Source organism: Xenopus laevis, chromosome 7L (assembly GCF_017654675.1).
Source record: "Xenopus laevis strain J_2021 chromosome 7L, Xenopus_laevis_v10.1, whole genome shotgun sequence".
Classification (NCBI taxonomy): domain Eukaryota; kingdom Metazoa; phylum Chordata; class Amphibia; order Anura; family Pipidae; genus Xenopus; species Xenopus laevis.
In genome coordinates this window covers 5627474-5646005 of record NC_054383.1, presented here as the reverse complement: position 1 = coordinate 5646005, position 18532 = coordinate 5627474, and the positions used below count along the sequence as shown (strand labels likewise).

The window sequence follows — 18532 nt, the reverse complement described above, 5'->3', positions numbered from 1 at the left end:
GGAGGTGTTGAACTTGATGGACTTTGTCTTTTTTCAACCCGATTTAACTATGTAACTAACTATTTAACTATGTAACTGTCACTGTATTTACATGAGAACTTCCAAATGTGTTATTTCCACTAGATCCTAGGGTCAATAACATTGCTGTTCTATAAACATTCATCTTTTTTTAATAAGATATTTACCTTGAAGGTGAAATTGGACATCACAAAGCTGGAGGTATCAATCTGAAACTCTGCCTTTCCAGCCTGGTCTGTTTTTTTCTGAAAAACACTGCTAGAAATTTCCAGATCCAGTTCTTCGTTAGCAAGAGGCTGGCCCTTCTCATTTGTCAATGTCACCTGTAATTAAGATGCACGAGACTTAACAGCATGAATCATTTGCAGTTATCATCTATGATGTCAGTCATATAATAATATAACAGAAACCCCAATTCTGTTCTTAAGATCATGGCAGCCTATGCAATGGATATACAGAACATTAAATATACATCATTCTTGTGTGGGTGGGGCTACAATATGTGCCGCCAAATGCTTGAATGCAATATATTTTTGTAAAAGAGTCATTAAATAATTTTTTCGGATAAAATTACACTCACTCTAAAGACGTAAGGTAGCCCCCGTTTGTAATACTTCTGCAGAGACTCATAGTCAAGTGAGAGACTGGCAAGCTGGCTACTGACGCCAATGTGATGATTTTCTCTTACTTGGACCCCTGCAACATAAGACAAAAGAACCAGATTATTTATCTTGATCTGCATTGGTTGACTGTATTACATAATCAAGGTCCAACCCATGGGTATTTGGAGGCCCAGTTGAAGAAGAAATTAAGACTAGGTCACTATTCCTTGCACAAAGTTGCTAAGATGTCCCTCCAGATGCCCATGAAAGCATACTCTTTTTTGTGAGAGAAGATCCATCATATGAAAAAATGAGGTTTAAAGACCTTCACGGCTTTTCCACCTGAAAGTCCATTTTTTAGTTATACCCAAAAGACTGGGATATAATGAAGCCATGATTTGTTATTTTAGAATCCATGGAAATCTAGAATAACATGATTCAAGGATACGACCATGAAGAACCCCTTGAGGGCAACATGTTTCCCCAGTTTTATACACCTGCTCTATAGATCAAGCACTGTTTATTTACTTTGGATATTTATATGCTATTCCATTACAATTCCAAGCATCCTGCAACACGCATTAACTCATGTTTATACCCATCTTTGAAGGAGTCACAGGTGTTTATTGCTCTTTCTAAAGACAACAAAGTGAAATTAGAACTACTTTACCTGTGCCTTGCTCGGCCACTGTGATGTCCGCAGACAGGGAGGACCGAAAGACAGAGAGCCCTATGTTTAAAGGGTTCAGATCAATTTGAGCTTGGTATGTTCCATCAGGGCCCAGCTGCAATATGTGTTTAGGAGGAGAGAGAGAGATTAGACAGATTCAGTGACTTCATGTGTACAGATGAAGCCACTTGGATTTGTGAGATAAATGCGTCATGACTCATGGTTAATTGAAGAAACTGCGTTATCTAAAGTCATCTTAACTCATTTAATGCATTTAACCTTTCCATTAGCATACCAAAGCACCATTGTGAACAATGGTGAATGCTTTAATTAGATGGGATGTTGTGACGCAGTTTTCTGTGTTAAATGAGATAAATGGGATATCTGTGTTTAGTTATTCTGCGTCAAACAGACAAACCAAAGTGGCTGCATCTGTATGTGTCTGTGGGGAGGGGAGGAGTATTACAAAAATTGTATTTTGTAAACAATATATACAGAGTAAGAACACTTCCCCATCTGATTCACTCATGGCGCACAATTCAGTATAGTGCAATGGATTCTATCCAACATTGCATCTTTCCATCCTCAAGTTGAATCTAATTAAGCACTCAACCCAGATCTCCCCCTAACTGGCCTTCAGACTGGATCCTCTTAGTTTATAACAAGTTTACAGATATATAGAAACATTGGGGTAACAGTCACCCTGCTATAGTTCCAGGGGTACCCAGGACACAAATAAGCCCTCACCCCAAATCCCCCCCTAATTGACCTTCAGGCTGGGCCCCCTTAGCTCATAACAAGGTTACAGATATATAGAAACATTGGGGTAACAGTCACCCTGCTATAGTTCCAGGATAACCCAGAGTACAAATAAGCACTCACCCCAAATCTCCTTCAGGCTGCAAGCATTTTTGTAAACTCACCTGCTCAGTTGTATTTAAGCATTTTTCGGATTTGTCTTTTAAGCAGTTTTGCCTTTGTCCAAAGGAGAAGATTTGTTTGCAGATCCTTACTGTGACTGTACCCGGCACTGGCTGACCATAAGTGTATCTGATGGAGAAAGGCCATTAAGATGCTACAAATGTTATAGTACCATTAATTCAAATATTTATCTTGTATTAAACTGTGTTGATCCAAATGTCTGTCTACTAAATGAGGATGATGGCTCTTCCTTTTAGGCTATATCTGGGGTGTTGCAATGACCCTTGTGGTGCTCTCAAGGAAAATTAAGGCTGCTTTAAGTGCCTACACCCAGTTCCATTCAGTGAACCTGTCACCAGAACCTGCAATAGACCTCACTTTCTGCTTCCCATCCATAGAAAAAAAGAGATTCCTACCGCCAGAACCTATACGCCACACTGTAGCTCTGGTGTTGGGGATCAGTCATTAACATTTTACTACAATTTCATACCACATGTGCCTTCATGGTGATTGAGCTTCTAATATCCTTACAATATTACTTACATAGCCGAGACATTTAATTTCATTGCCTCGTCCAAAACAGATAAAGTATGAGGGGAAACCACAGAGACGCTGAATCTAGGTGGTACTGAAAGGGAACAAATATTGTTAAATAGAATCAGGATCAGTGAGAAAATATTAAAAAACAAGAGAGAGACATTAGTGAGGGATGACCTGATAGCACCCAATGGTTTGACAGAAACAAAAATAATACAGCATGTAGACCCCCCTAGTGATATAGTAAACGATATGGAACTGAATTCTTACTGTATTCCTCCACTTTAAAATATTCTTTGACAGAAATTTTATCTGGTGTGTTCTCAGCAATGATATTGTAGGTGCCCGGAGCCGCATCGCTGATAAGCTGGAAGAACAGTTCCACCACACCACGTTGTGCAGTCAGATTTAGCCACTGGGCTATGCGACTCCGTGAAGGATCCTACAGAAGAAAGGAAAGACATAGCATAAGCCTAAAGGCCATGAGACTAAATCCAACTGAAATCATAGCCAACCTATGTATTAACCTTGGCATATGTTCTACATAAAGTTTATTTTCCAATAAAAGGTACCTATCCCGGTCTGCAGTTATTTTGCTTTTTATTCAGCAGCTCTCCTATTTGCAGTTTCAGCAATATGGTAACAAGGGTCCAAATTATCCTATCAACCATTCATTGATTTAAACAATAGACTGGAGTATGAATAGGAGAGGCCTGGATATAAAGATGAGTAATTAAAAGTAGCAACAACCATAGATTTGTAGCCTTACAGAACATTTGTTTTTTAAATGGGGTCAGTGACCCCCCATTTGAAAGCTCGAAAGAATCCAAAGAAAAAGGCAAAAAAATCAAAAACTATAAGAAATACAAAATGAAGGCATATTGACCAATATGTCCGTCACTGAATCCCAAATTACTAATAGATCCCTCACTGAGACAGAATTGGAGTTCATTCCAATAGACCAATGGATCACGTATTGAGACAGATTTCGGATTCATCCCAAAAGAGCGACGGATGCCTCAATGAGACAGAATTGATCCTAGAAGACCAATAAATCCTTCACTGCAAAAGAATTGGGGTTCATCCAAAAAGATCAATTGATCTTTCACTTATAGAAAATAAGAGCTCATTTAAAAAAAAAAAACCCATTTGAAAGTTCGAATGAATCCAAAGAAAAAGGCAAATAATTCAAAAACTATAAGAAATACAAAATAAAGGTTAATTGAATAGTTGCTTAGAATTAGCAATTCTATAACATACTAAAAGTTAGCTCAAAGGTGAACCACCCCTTTAAGTTCCTTGGGGGGAAGGGTTGCGCAATATGATCATATTTGGATAACAATAACTTTTGGTTTATGGACCAGTTCTATTCTTACCTGAAGGTAAACAGCTGTGAACTGAAAGATAAAACATGAGATGTTATTCCATTTGGTATATGGATTAGAACCCCAGCACATAAGCATTAACATTAACAACCACACATGCATGTAAGTGGCACACACAATAGTTGGACACTCTCACCTCCCTGAGAGAGAACTTGAGACTAGTCTCGAAAAATCTCCCAAAAAATTACAATGATCAATATGTTCCTTGCTATTAGAGAATCCCATGTGCTCAATGGATCTTTCACTGAGACAGAATGACAGTTATTCTTAATTGACCAATGTATCCCACACTGAATCCCAAAATACCAATAGATCCCTCACTGAGACAGAATTGGAGTTCATTGGGATTCATCCCAAAAGAGCGACGGATCCCTCAATGAGACAGAATTGATCCTAGTAGACCAATGAATCCTTCACTGCAAAAGAATTGGGGTTCATCCAAAAAGATCAATTGATCTTTCTTTCACTTATAGAAAATGAGAGCTCATTAAAAAAAAACCAAAAAAAAAACCATTAGGGGTTATTTGCTCTTAACCTGGCCAGAAGTGCAGCAGAGTCCTTCTGATTAGGGTGCTCTGCATCTGAATGTGCATATATATGAAGTTTAAGTTAGGGACCATGACTCTGCTCTCCTCCCACGAAGGCAGTTCTGTACCTGGGTGGTCCATCCTCCTCAATGGATGTGAAGAAGACCAAAGGAGAGCATTTTCCAGTGTAGGGGGCTAAAATTTGAGGGTACAGTTCTGCTGTCAGTTCTGCTGTCAAAGCTAGTCACTGACCAATGGCCTCCTTTCATTGGGGTTTCCTATAATCCTATAGGTCCACTCTACTGTAGATAGGACACTTGAAAAACGGAAGTCAAACAGGAAGTGTGAGGGGTCACGCTAGAGTATTTCTGTTATGCCCTCATCTATTCATCAAGTCTCCTGGAGGATGAAGCTCAACCCCACTGGTCTCCTGATACCAGAGAATCCTATTTGCCCCACTCTCATGCAAGTGGCTTTCTGAAAGGCATTAAACATTCATCCATTCACCAGAAAACATATGACACCCCCTCATGCAGAGTCGTAGTGACAGTTTACCTTCTGATTTACTGGGTGCAGCAGAGAATCCATTGTGATCAATCGACATTGCACTGTAAAGCAATACATTTACATTAAGCATTTTAGGGATCATGGGAACATCTTGTCTTGTATTTTATTTTTTTTATCCAATAACTATATCTCTTCTACCTGGATTTCCACACACAGAAGTGTAACTGATGTTCCATATAAACAAAGTAAACATCGTGAGTCAAAACAACGATCCCTATTTTTTCCTTAGATGCCTCCATGGCTGCCAGATGAGCAAGGGTCAACTGAGACATTTCTGAGGGATGTTGGATTAGACCTGAGTAATTATTGCTTGTGCCAAGCTCCTTTGGTAGTCCATGACTTGATCTGTACAACTTGATTCCTGGTGGCTCAACTTAATTGCAGAAACCTTTTAACTGCTGTTGTCTCAAAGCACCCAGTAGCTCTTGATTTGAGGGGTCATGTATGACCACAACTGCAGCTACAGTTGAGCTAAAATGGGTGTGATCCTTGAGCAAACTGAGACCATTCATCAAAGGTACTTTTGCATAAAGCTTTTACTTGCACTTTTGTACAGTTGCATTTGGTACACCTACTGACGATGTGGAACCCTGAAGCTACTGCCACCTCAAAGGTGGGGATAAATCCAAGGTTCCCACAGTGACCTCCATCAACATGGGACACAGGTGTCATTTTGACCACTTACGGCAGAATTACTGGCAATCTATCATCAAAGATTTTCTGCACAATTACATACAATTCAGGTTGAAATTAAAGCAAAATGCATCGGGAGCAATCTGCCCTCATCTCCATAAATATGGTGGAATTATCAGGGAAACTTTGACTTTCACCTGAAATTGCATGTTGCACACTGCACTTGTGATTGTAAATGTGATTATTTGGAGTAGTGATTTACATTAGACTGATCACAATAAGTAATAGCTGAGGGCAGGGAAGGGTGTAGTAGAACTTGGCCATAAACTTCCACACATACACAGCCTGAATCACAAAAAGAAAAGAATAGCAATATGACTGGAAGTATGCCAATAAGCTGCACCTATAGGAGGGGACCCTCAAAACCTGCAGATCCAGCTGAAACATTGTACAGAGGAATGAGTTGCAATTAAATAACAATTTTGATATTCCCAAAATTGGGCTGGTATGTAAATATCACTAAATCTCTTAATGTTCATCACTTGGCTTAAGTGGAGCTCCAATATATAGTGAATAAAGTACCCCCTATTGTAATATATCAGGATATTATAAGTCACAAAGGAGTTCTTTGATCATATTTTATACAGGTCATGGAACTTCAAGGTTGCTTCTAATATCCTCATATTTTCCAACAAGAGGTACTTTATAATAATACACAAGTTTAAGTGAGTCATGTCACAACATTTACATCACTGATGACATCACTAGACAGACATCGACACTTCTTTTGATACCAAATTTACAAGTAACTTTAAGATTATTTACAAATCTATATTGGAAAGGTGCCTAGAATGAATGTGTTATCAATATGCAAAATGTTAGAATTGGGTTTGCTTCCCCTTCAACTCTATTTGCCTCTGTTTCATGGCCCTGAATTACCTTTATTCCCAGGCTTATAGATAGGTTTGTCGAACTGAATGAATGTAACAGTTTGTCTCTTCTGCTGCGGAACAATCACCACGGTCTTCCGATCCAAAACCTTTTCTTCACCACTGATTGCAGAAAGCGTCACAGCGACAGGTGTATCGGATTCTACTGTCGGAACCTTGGAGAGACGGGGGGATAATAAGTAGGGAATGGCTTTGCCATGGATTCAGTCCACAGGAAAAAAAATCTTCTGTAGACATTTGAACTCATATAAAAAGACACCTAAGAGATCCTGAAAGAAATTTTAAAGTATGTCTCTCCTAGTAGAAATTTCGTGCCAAAAGACCACGGGGTGCTTTATGGGTTCATCCCAAAAGACAACGTGAACCCTCTCCAAGAGACAGTTATGGGCTTCATTCCAAAGGGCCACTGGAATTCTTGTCAGAGACAATTACAGGTTCATCCGAAAAGACCACTGAGAGAACTGGAACTCTTGGTTAATTAGAGGTTCATCTCAAAAGACCAGTGTGTCCAAGAGAGAATTGGAGTTTGTCCCAAAAGGCCACTAGATTCCTCACTGAAATGGTAATAAGGATTCTTCCCAAAGGACCACCAGAACCCTCAGTCAGAGACAGTTATAAGTTCATCCCAAAAGACCAGTAAATCCCTCACTGAGAGAGAATTAGGGCTATCCAACGAAAAGAAAAATATTGAATAAAGTTTATTTGTGAAACCGATATGATTTATTAACTGTCCACTAGTTTGGTGGATTTTAATAATTACCCTTTAAATGGTTCTATGATGTTCTATTGGCTTGAACAGTGTGTCAGTCAACATTAATCCATATAACAGATGTGTATGACCCACACTGACCCACATTAACATGAACTAAATCCTATGCATATTTTTTTGTTGATGCTCAGTAAAGAAGCATCTACTGATTTATACAGTATTTTCCAATCAATGTCCCAACAAGTTTCCACTTTTCTGTATTTATCCACCTCGTGCTTTGTGTTAAGTGACCCTGTTGCCTTCTTAATGTATTTATGATTTAGCTGAGAAACACTTACTGGAAACTCTTTGCACATAAAGTAACGAGGAGGTTGAACTGTTTCTTTAAAGATAGTGGTTTCAACTCCATTGTTCAGCAAAACAACATGGAGGCTAACTGCTTGTTCATAGTCTTGTAAGTTCACACAGGCCTTCTGTGTCTCACCACTGCTCAGCTCTACTGGGATAGTCAGGACATGGTGCCTGCAAAAGCAATAAAGAATTAAACCATTCTGTGCAATAATTACACAGAAATAAAATACAACCAAAATAATGATGACTTCCTACTTCATTCATTCACTGCATCATTCACTTTCACAAGTGAAAACTACATAAATCATATGATTTGATACATTTGATATGATTAGATCCAGCTTTTGAACTTAAGTAAAATCAAATTTGATGAGTACATGGACATATGCCAATCAAATTTCCATGTAACTTCATGGTATCCGTTTTGTGAAAGGGAGTGTGACTGTGGGATAGCAGGTATAGTAGGGAGAGATGGTGTCTATAGTAACAGTGGATAATAGTCTCTGGGAAGGGAGTGTGACTGTGGGATAGCAGGTATAGTAGGGAGAGATGGTGTCTATAGTAACAGTGGATAATAGTCTCTGGGAAGGGAGTGTGACTGTGGGATAGCAGGTATAGTAGGGAGAGATGGTGTCTATAGTAACAGTGGATAATAGTCTCTGGGAAGGGAGTGTGACTGTGGGATAGCAGGTATAGTAGGGAGAGATGGTGTCTATAGTAACAGTGGATAATAGTCTCTGGGAAGGGAGTGTGACTGTGGGATAGCAGGTATAGTAGGGAGAGATGGTGCCTATAGTAACAGTGGATAATAGTCTCTGGGAAGGGAGTGTGACTGTGGGATAGCAGGTATAGTAGGGAGAGATGGTGCCTATAGTAACAGTGGATAATAGTCTCTGGGAAGGGAGTGTGACTGTGGGATAGCAGGTATAGTAGGGAGAGATGGTGTCTATAGTAATAGTGGATAATAGTCTCTGGGAAGGGAGTGTGACTGTGGGATAGCAGGTATAGTAGGGAGAGATGGTGCCTATAGTAACAGTGGATAATAGTCTCTGGGAAGGGAGTGTGACTGTGGGATAGCAGGTATAGTAGGGAGAGATGGTGCCTATAGTAACAGTGGATAATAGTCTCTGGGAAGGGAGTGTGACTGTGGGATAGCAGGTATAGTAGGGAGAGATGGTGCCTATAGTAACAGTGGATAATAGTCTCTGGGAAGGGAGTGTGATTGTGGGATAGCAGGTATAGTAGGGTACTAGTATTTGTACTAGCTTTTTACTTGTTGAAGTACAGTTACAGCAAGCACTGAAAGTATTTACAATCAGTTCTGCATAAAGTGATGAGAAGCTCCTGCAAATTGCAACTGGTTAATTTTCTTTTCAGTCGGCAGATTCATTTCTTTTTGCTAAGACTATTAGGCAGCAGGGTGGCTCACTCAGAGGTTCTTCTGCCTTGTAGCATGGGCATATTAGCATTGCACCTGTGTGTATTGAAGGGGCAGAATAAAAGGCACAGAGGGTCTATGGCAGAATAGAATGTGTAATATGTTCTAGGTTTATTATTTTAAAAAGGCAACATGATTAATTTCTTTAGGTGTGTGTCCTAATACCACAACAGTCACTAATTAACCGCCAGCAGGAAAAAGAAAACACTCTACAGATAATCTGCCTGCCATGAATACCTGTAGTACGCAAGATTTTTTTGTATCGACCAGAAAAAACATCACCATCCGACACATAGAATATGTTGTATTTAAGGAGCAACTGAACATTCCAACTGTTGCATTTGCTTTGTCCTTGGCCTGGACCCCTTCTATCTCTAAAATCTGGATGAAGGTAGGACTGTTGGGGTCTCCACAGGGGCGATCCTGGCCCCTCCACCGCCTGAGGCAGCAGCAGTTGCTGCTGCCCCCCCTCCCCCGGAAATTCGCTCTTAAAGTACCAGGAGCAGCATTTTTGCTGCCCCTAGTACCTAGTGGGGCGCTGCCGCCTGAGGCGACAGCCTCAACTGGCCTCATTGGTGAAGCACCCCATGGTCTCCAGGATGATTACAGTAAATAATACAGAAAGAAAGAAGAATACACCAACCAATCACTATGACTAGTATGAGTGGCAGGAAGGTGAGTATATACACACAGTTTGTTTCACATTAAACCCCCCATCTGTTGTATCACTTACAGCTTTGAGGTGGCTCCAGCGATGAGACCCAGGAGGCAAGAGAACAGGAGGAACCTCCTTGGGTTCATTGTGGCAGTGAGGGGAGCCAGCTGGTTCCTGTGTAAACCAACTTCTACTGTGCCGACCTGCTCCTGCTGCTCCCGGGGTTTATAAAACTCTAATAGAGGGAACTCCCATAAGGAACCACCTGCTAGTTGCTCAATAGCACTTCTCGTATTTACAGTCAGAACCCTGCCTTAACAACGTGCACAACTGAGCATTGTAAAGGTGTGTGTGGGGAGTTTAGGTCTGTAATAACAGACAGAGCAAGCTGATACTGCCCTTTTGAAGCCTCACTGAAAAAAAATATTTTTTGCTCCCCCCCCCTCAATACTAAGTCCTTCAGTACGGATTGGATTTGGAAGCTTCTACAAAATCCATGGACTAAAGGGGTACTGTTCCACTCCTTAGGATATTACATCCTCGCCAATTCTGCTGTGTTGCCTTGCCTTGCAGAACCAGGTCAATAGATATGTAACTCTATACACAAAAGTGCCATTATCTCCACTGGAGGAAGGACCCTTGTAGTCCAAAACATGTAGTGCTTCAATAAAACTACATTGATTTTCATTGGAAGGCTCTCCGGTTTCTTTCACTATGTGTGATACAGATGTGGAGGTAGCTACTACCTTAACTGTTGAAGAGCCTAATTGAAAATTACTAGACTAGAGGTGGATCAATTGGACAACATTAACCTATATTGCAATTATCTTCCCAGCCCAATACTTCCCTGATAACTTTCACATGTTGGAACTTGTTTCCTAAAGAACAGCCACAATTGACATGTAAATAATGGGTGGATATACATGAACCAACTTACATTTCCTTAGGGATATTTTTAATAGAGCCAAAGAGTCACACAGATGCAATGCCTGTATATATGTAGCACATAAACTTAACTGGACCATATGAACTGGCGCCTCTCAGATTTACAATTCCCTTTTGCCAAGATGTCATGACAGGGTACACTGACTTTATTTATAGCAGTTGCCTTGAATGATCTTCCCTTTCAATTACAGTCTCCATCTCAACTCACCATTAGCTCGTATTGATATTACCCAGGTGTCAGCAAAGTGCCAAAACTCATTGATTTGTCATTTTCATCCTAATTTATGTAGAGCATAATGATCAATCTATGTCCCTCAGCTGTTGCTGCTTTGCTACTATTAACGCTTATTGATACATTAAAATGGGAATCACCCTGGGAAAGGGCATGTTGGAAACTTCTTACCTGTGTTGGCCAGCGATATAGTTGCTCCCATTGCTGTTCTAAGAGTAACGTTGGACAGGGGATGAGATCGAATAGGCTGAGGCTATGCCCTAATCACAAGTCAATATGTGGAGGGCACTAGGAGAAGAACTGCTACTGGGTGAAACCAGTAAAAGAGGGTCTGGGTTAGTTTAGAACCTTAAATTAGTGCCACTTAAATTACTAAAGGCATATTTACAGTAACTATCTGGAACTCTTCAGAATACCTTAAAGTTGGTCCAGCTAGTGTAGATGGGGAAAGGACATTCTCTACTGTAGAAAGGAGTGTGTTTCTTCCTGTCATATTACCACCTGATTATGGTACCACCAAGCAGATTAAAACTCACAAAATGACACCCAAGTTTCAGCAAGACGCCTGTGTGAATGACACTGGAGCTCATTTATCAACACTGGGCAAATTTGCCCATGAGCTGTTACCTATGGCAACCAATCAGATTGATGTATTCATTGTTCTTCTTGCAGCTGGCTTTATAAAGCTAATCACTGATTGGTTGCTATAGGTAACAGCCCATGGGCAAATCTGCCCAGTGTTGATAAATGAGCCCCACTGTCTTCCTTGAATAGAGGAGACCCGCATGCATGTCAGGGGTCCAGTGTAATAGCAAACTATGCCTGAGGAGCAAACCATGGCCAAGATAGGTTATTGATCATTGTAAGAAACAGTGCAGAAATGGGGTTGTTTGCCTTCCTCTGGATCAACTAGCAGTTAGGCAGGTTATATATAGACTTAAAAGGTTGAACTTGTGTCTTTTTTTTCAACCTAACTTACTACTCTATGTTACTATGTCCAAGAGGTTGGAAGTGCCAGATGTCCCTCTTAGCAAGAAAGGCTATTTTTGACTTTTGATGTTATCCTATCTGCAGAGCACAGGGTTGGAGGCAAAAATAATTTGTGCAGGTGTCCTAGAAAAAAAGTTTTATTGGGTTTTACAAAAACAAGCAAGATATAACATTGGTCCATTGAAGGACTATAACACAAACGTATACAGCTTAGAGAATTATGTGTCCTAGAACTGAACAATCTTTTTAAACCATGGAAGGGACATACTCCTTTCCCATGAGATAGTTTTGGTAGAAAAATGAAGTATTGACAATAGAAGGTCTTCATCCTTCTAAATTCTGCAGAAGACTGAAAGTCAATGTCAGTGGATTGATGTTTTTTACTCTCCCTGGGGGTATGATATGAGCAAGAAAATGTTATGTTTATTGGTCCCATCTGTAAATTCCCAATTTAGAATGAAGAGTAATGACCTGTGTGTGGTTATCATATTTTTGTTTGTTTGTTTGATATAAGGACAGTGACATCAGATGAGCAAATATGGAGAATGGACTCCCAGCAGTAATCACCTCACACACATAGATTATGGTAACACCTAGGCAGGTGTTACAGGCAAATACATTTATTTTGAAGACTTTTAATTGCACACATTAACATGGAACCGGAAGAACTGGAATGTAAAAACAAGAGAGAACACAGGAGTCATTTATAAATGCACCCACAATACAGGTGCTTCAGAAAAGACAAAGTGCAGGTGTTTCAGAAAGCACCAAATGGAAAGTGCATATTTACACAATTCCTTTGGTCTCAAAGACACTCCTGCACTTTCATGTAGTTGTCAATGGGTCCATCCTGCTTCCTTTGATGAATGTTGAACAACTGTGTTCAGGGTTGGACTGGACTCCAGGGGCACTGGGAAAAAACCGGTGGGCCATCATCTTGTTGAGCCCCGGCACATGGACAGACAGTGGAGTGCAGGAAAATGGCGGTAATCATTAGTGCTTGTGGCAGCAGTAATCAGACGGAGTGGTGGACCCTTATCTGCAGGAAGAGGCAGTGGGTCCGTAGTAGGGGGGGGACTGGGCAGTGGGCCCTTAGGGGCTCCCCGGGTTCCACCAGTGGATTGTGTCATTGCATAACATAGCCACAATGGTGTTGGGAATAAAAACAAATTATGGATAAAAACACATTGCAGTTTGTGCCCAGAAATGCACTTTGCTCACCACACTTGTGATAGTAAACAGCCCTTTATATGTTCCAGGCCCAGATTTACAAACTTGCCACCCCTAGGCCGGCTCTACTCTTTGCCCCCGCTCCCCTACCAGTGCCGTCCTCTTCGCTTCCCCTGTCCAGCACTGTTACCTCCACTTCCGGTTTCCCCCTGTCCAGCGATGTCCCCTTGCCTTCCAGGGCCTTCCGCTTTCTGTGGGCGTGCGCATGTGCATAGCTTAACACTCGGGAACAGCACTGTGCCGTCCCCTTCGCTTCCCCCTGTCGAGCACTGTCGCCTCCACTTCCGCTTCCCCCTGTCCAGTGATGTCCCTCCCCTTCCAGGTGCCGTCCTCTTCCCCCTCAGTGTGTGCGCGCGCATGCGCACATCTTAACACTTGGGAACAGCACTGGAGACTGACGTGAGTCTCCAGTGCTAGTTACTGATGCGGCTGGGCCGCCCCTGAAATTGCGCCGCCCTAGGCCCGGGCCTATGTGGCCTTGCCACAAATCCGGGCATTCGGTCTTCTAGTATAGGAACTCAAGTCAGGAGTCAAATAACAGGCAGCAGTGATCCTCATAGTCATAGGGAAAAAAAGGCCCAAACTTGGACTGCTGATGAAGATTAGAGTATCTATCTCTCCTTATCTCTCTATTAGTCACAGACTGGGGGTGCAGCTGCATGTGGCCTCTATTAAAAAGCAGAAAAAGTAAATAAAATAGCATTTCCGGTAAACTTTCGCTCATTTCTGTGTCAGGCTTTATAGTTTTGGGTGCAAAATGGTCACCAAATTCTTTTCATTTGAAACTCTTTATTTGTTCAATATAAACAAGCTTTAGTAATTTCTGTTGAGTTCATCAGGAATGATATTAGTTTATCATTAGAACTTCAGCTGAAAAGCATTATTCATGATGAACCCCGAACAGGTGGCAGGTGCTGTTGACAACCGGAAAAAATATCTGGAAACCCTCGATGCCACCATACATTTAAAAAAAGAGCCTCTAAACCATTACCATTAATGTTGGTACCCATTAGATTCTCCTAAATCAGCCCATATCTTGTCCCTAAACTATGAAAAATATTGTCCTTGTCTTTACATATAACACTGGACTGAAATTCAAAATAACTGAAAGTCATTTTATGGTTAACTGTGGGTGACAGCTGGTGTGGTCTAAATCCTCCATAAAACAGGGGAAACACCTGCCAGCGCTGGTCTTCACCAAAGCACTTTTGGGCCCCCGGTCCTTTCTGCTGCAGAACTGACAAGGGACCTGAACACAAATAATAAACAATTAGTTTTGATCAATTTCAGCCATTGCTTTGTGGGAGGTGGAAGTAGCAATCCGGGACTGCAGATCAACTTGGACATCTTCTGGCACCCTGGTGGATTTGCCCTATCTCCATATACAAGCCTACAAGGATTCTGTATCCAAGTCATTGACAACAAATTTGATTCAGTGATCTCTAACTCATTTACAATATCTAAATGTAAATATTTCAGAGTGAGAAGGTTACTAATTCTCATTATTTCAGTTCTGTGATGTTATCATCATCCAAAAGTAGACCTTTTTCATGGTGTGTCTTTGTATGTTATTTTTATCATTTTTCAGGAAGTAATAATTTGAGGTGATTCAGGTTTTAGGAACCTTCTTTAGACAATATCATTATGATGTGTTTTCATAAGCTTCGTGGATCAAGTTGTTCCGAACACACAGGTAAATTAAGTCATCTTCTTATATCTTAAGTCTATATTTAGAATCAATAATGCACAATACGTTCTTTTTCCCTGTCTACATTCAAAAGTAAAGGGATTCTACCATACAGTACACACCATGTATGATGTCTCTCTCTTCAACAATGATTAGGAGCTATTGCTGCATTGTTCTTAGCACATTAAATACTTACAATGTTGTTGTTTATTGGTACCACTCTACACAGAAAATTAATTTAATTTAGAATATATTTAATTCTGTTGAATCATCCTTAGAACACTGTTGTCATAGTCTCATGGTGCCCTGCTTCAGCAAAATTGGGGGGGTGCTCCTCTTAACTGTGCTTAGTTCAGGAGTATACCTACGCTGTTTTAGTTTTATATTATAGGCCAAGAGCAAATGTATGAGACTGTTCCTTCAAGTACAGTGTTTAATACTGTATATAAAATTAATAGGCATCAGATTACAATCTTCTCCATTCTTTTCACAATAGGAATGTACATATTTTGTCCATTATGAAATATTCTAGAAAATAATCAGGTTGGCAGAGGAACTGTGACAATCCATTTGTGCCCGTTGAAAAGAGGATGTTTGATCATTTGTATAAATCCACTTTTAGTTGGCGGGTACTGCTCACTTTCTTCTTCCTCTGCCTTTTCTAATGCTGTTCTTTGTTTTCGCCATCTAAGGTGAGAATAATTGAATAAGGAGAGTGTCATCTATAGATCTTGCCTGCCATCTTATAAAGTAGATAGAAGGAAAAGAGTTACCTTAACAGAATGGTTCTATTAATAGATTAATTTATTATTTATTATAGATTAATAACTTCTCAATATCTAGAGCAGTGATTGTTATACTTTTAGTTCAAGCCTCCCTTGGAGGTCCAACCTTTGGTCAGATTCCCCCTAAGATCATAAATTGCCCTTCTATAGTTCCAGGGGTACCCGATAGCAAATAAGACAAGCAGGAACTCCAAAAATTCCAACATATATAGACTAAATAAGTGAAAAAACAAATTCTCTTTATTAAGTTTGCAGATCCTTAAAATATCCTTACGCATTTTGTGCTGCAAGACAGTTATAGTCATTGGGTTTAAAGGCATTTTTTAAGGACATGCAAATATAATAATGTTTAGGCTTTACAGTTAGGGCTATGGGTTGCTGCCAAGGATACCCATTAACAGAAAGAAATACAATGTTGTACCTTTTACAGTGCAGGGGGCATTGTACTTGGTAACGGCCATATCATCTGTAAGAAATACAAAAACAGAAGATGCCTTTTAGATTCACCAAAAGACATATTTTAAGGAAAAATTTAGGCTCATACAAAAAGCTACTAAAGTTACCTGTCTCGTAGTAATCATAGACGGTAGCAGTGGCCGGCTGGAGGTTGCTGATGGGTATTTCCTGCTCCACCAAGAACATAAAATGCTGGCTATATTTGGTGAGCTGTAGAAATGAATGTACATCAAAGTCAACAAAACTTGTGGAGCTAAAAAATTTTTTAAAATGCATTTTTTTTTGTCTGTTGGACAGGTGATTCATGTTCTTTATTAAGTGACCCAGCCAACTATTTAAACATACAAATAAAAAGCTAAATAACCATAATGACCTACAACTCTGTAATGCTATAAGATGCTAGTTTGCACATTTACTGTAAACTATTGTAATCCAGAAGCAAAATTTCCCAATGTGACTTCTCTTTCCTTAAGGACAAGCCTGTAAGAATACCTGGTGACCTAGTGGGGCAGCGGGGACACCCGCCACACTCTTCTACGCTTCTGGTTTTGCGCAGTGCTTGGGTGTTCTCCTCTTTCTTCAGAATGCAGCACGAAAATTCTGATATTTAAAGGCACATCTTCCTTTTCTTGTTGTCCAACATAAAGGTCTATTCCACACTTACTGAGTGTATTTTCCAAGTCTGATATTCGTTTTTGACCTTTGCCTGTCCCTGCTGCCTGTACTGACCACTGCCTGTTTTGGCCACTCATGGGAGCAAATTCACTAAGCGCCGAACGCTAGCGTTAATTCGCTAGCGTTTGGCATTTTCGTTACTGCGCAAATTCACTAACGAACGCTGGCGTAGTTCGCTAGTGTTACTTCGCACCCTTACGCCTGGCGAATTTCCGCTAGCGACGTAACTACGCAAATTCACTACCTTGAGCAGTGTACTGAACGCTACCTTTTACGCTAGACTTCCTTCGCCACCTCAGACCTGGCGAAGCGCAATAGAGTAGATAGGGATTGTTTCAAAAAAAGTCAAAATTTTTTCTAAGTCCCAAAAAACGCTGGCGTGTTTTCTACATTATGGGTGATAGGTTGAAAAAGATCGAAAAATTTTTTGGGGCTCCCCTCCTTCCCCCCTACATTTCCTGACTCATGGCAACTTACCTAGACAGTGGGCACATGTGTAGGGCAAAATCTAATTTTTATTTGCTGATTTGAAGGTTTTCTAGGCATTTGTAGTGCTGATAAGTATTCCTCCATTGAAATTTGAATTTGGCGCCGTATGCAAATTAGCCTTCGCTAGCGTAACTTCGCTTTACATAGCGAATCAACGCTAGCGCAACTTCGCAACCTTACGCTACCCCTGAGCGCAACTTCGGATTTTAGTGAATTTGCGGAGCGCTGGCGAAACTACGCCTGGCGAAGTGCGGCGAAGTGCGGCGAAGTGCGGCGAAGTTGCGCCTGCCGAAACTACGAATGTTAGTGAATTTGCCCCTTTGGATCCTGATTTTGTACCACATTACTGTTTGGTGTTGACGCCTGGCCTGTGATCTTGACTTTGCTTCTGCTCGCTGATTTGGTACCGCTTTGCCCGTTTGGTGTTGACCCCGGCCTGTGACCTTGACTTCGCTTCTGCCCTTTGAATTGGTTCCTCTTTGCCTGTTTGGTTTGACCCAGCCTGTTCCACATCTATGCTACCTGCTCCCCCGTCCCTTTTATACGGTTTGTTCCCTAGCTTGCCCAGAAATCTCTCCTTGGTCCTCTCACACTAAATCCTGGCTAGCATCTGAATAGCGGAGGCTCCAGCCGAAGCTAATGATGGCTGCTATCGGCAGAAGAGTGAGCCATGACTGGGTCAGTGGAGTTAGTTCTGGGTTTGAGATACCCTATGTTACAGAGCCTTTATTTGCGTCATCACATTATAGCCCAACACTCACCAACTCAAAGTACACTATAACTTCATTAACACGGGTTTCTGTTCTTTTAATGAGTCTGTTGAAAATAGTCATCTGAAGGAAGAGAAAACGGGACAATGATCAGCAGCTCTTGGAATATCTTCACTTGCACGCTATACAATTTATTCTTACCTGTTTCACAGTAGACTTTATTGGAATGTATCCTGATGGGAGCTTTATTTGCACTACCGCCATGTTTGAGCTCTCCCGCTTGCCAACATAACTGTAAGATGAGACAAATATAGGATGGGTCAAGGCACTTGCTACAGTTAGAACAGAAAGACTAAACCTTTGACTTCAG

The 18532-nt window shown here is 40.8% G+C and overlaps 2 protein-coding genes across 3 annotated transcripts in view; both read right to left on the bottom strand.

Annotated features, from left to right (window-relative positions):
* LOC108695708 (alpha-2-macroglobulin) overlaps positions 1-10191 on the bottom strand; it is a 29847-nt gene extending 19656 nt beyond the window's left edge. Inside the window, exons 1-11 of the mRNA XM_018224683.2 lie at positions 10042-10191; positions 7858-8041; positions 6800-6965; positions 5216-5268; positions 4125-4145; positions 3019-3190; positions 2755-2839; positions 2214-2340; positions 1291-1405; positions 599-714; positions 186-341 (exon numbers count right to left, since the gene is read on the bottom strand). Coding sequence (XP_018080172.2) covers positions 186-341; positions 599-714; positions 1291-1405; positions 2214-2340; positions 2755-2839; positions 3019-3190; positions 4125-4145; positions 5216-5268; positions 6800-6965; positions 7858-8041; positions 10042-10109 — 1263 coding nt within the window. The 5' untranslated portion in view covers positions 10110-10191. The remainder of the gene's footprint in view (positions 1-185; positions 342-598; positions 715-1290; positions 1406-2213; positions 2341-2754; positions 2840-3018; positions 3191-4124; positions 4146-5215; positions 5269-6799; positions 6966-7857; positions 8042-10041) is intronic.
* Positions 10192-15466: 5275 nt separating this feature from the next.
* LOC108696033 (alpha-2-macroglobulin) overlaps positions 15467-18532 on the bottom strand; it is a 69811-nt gene continuing 66745 nt past the window's right edge. For both annotated transcript variants that reach the window (XM_041570163.1, XM_018225013.2), the window contains exons 32-36: positions 18364-18454; positions 18214-18285; positions 16396-16498; positions 16254-16298; positions 15467-15734 (exon numbers count right to left, since the gene is read on the bottom strand). In XM_041570163.1, the coding sequence (XP_041426097.1) occupies positions 15709-15734; positions 16254-16298; positions 16396-16498; positions 18214-18285; positions 18364-18454 (337 nt within the window). In that variant the 3' untranslated portion in view covers positions 15467-15708. The remainder of the gene's footprint in view (positions 15735-16253; positions 16299-16395; positions 16499-18213; positions 18286-18363; positions 18455-18532) is intronic.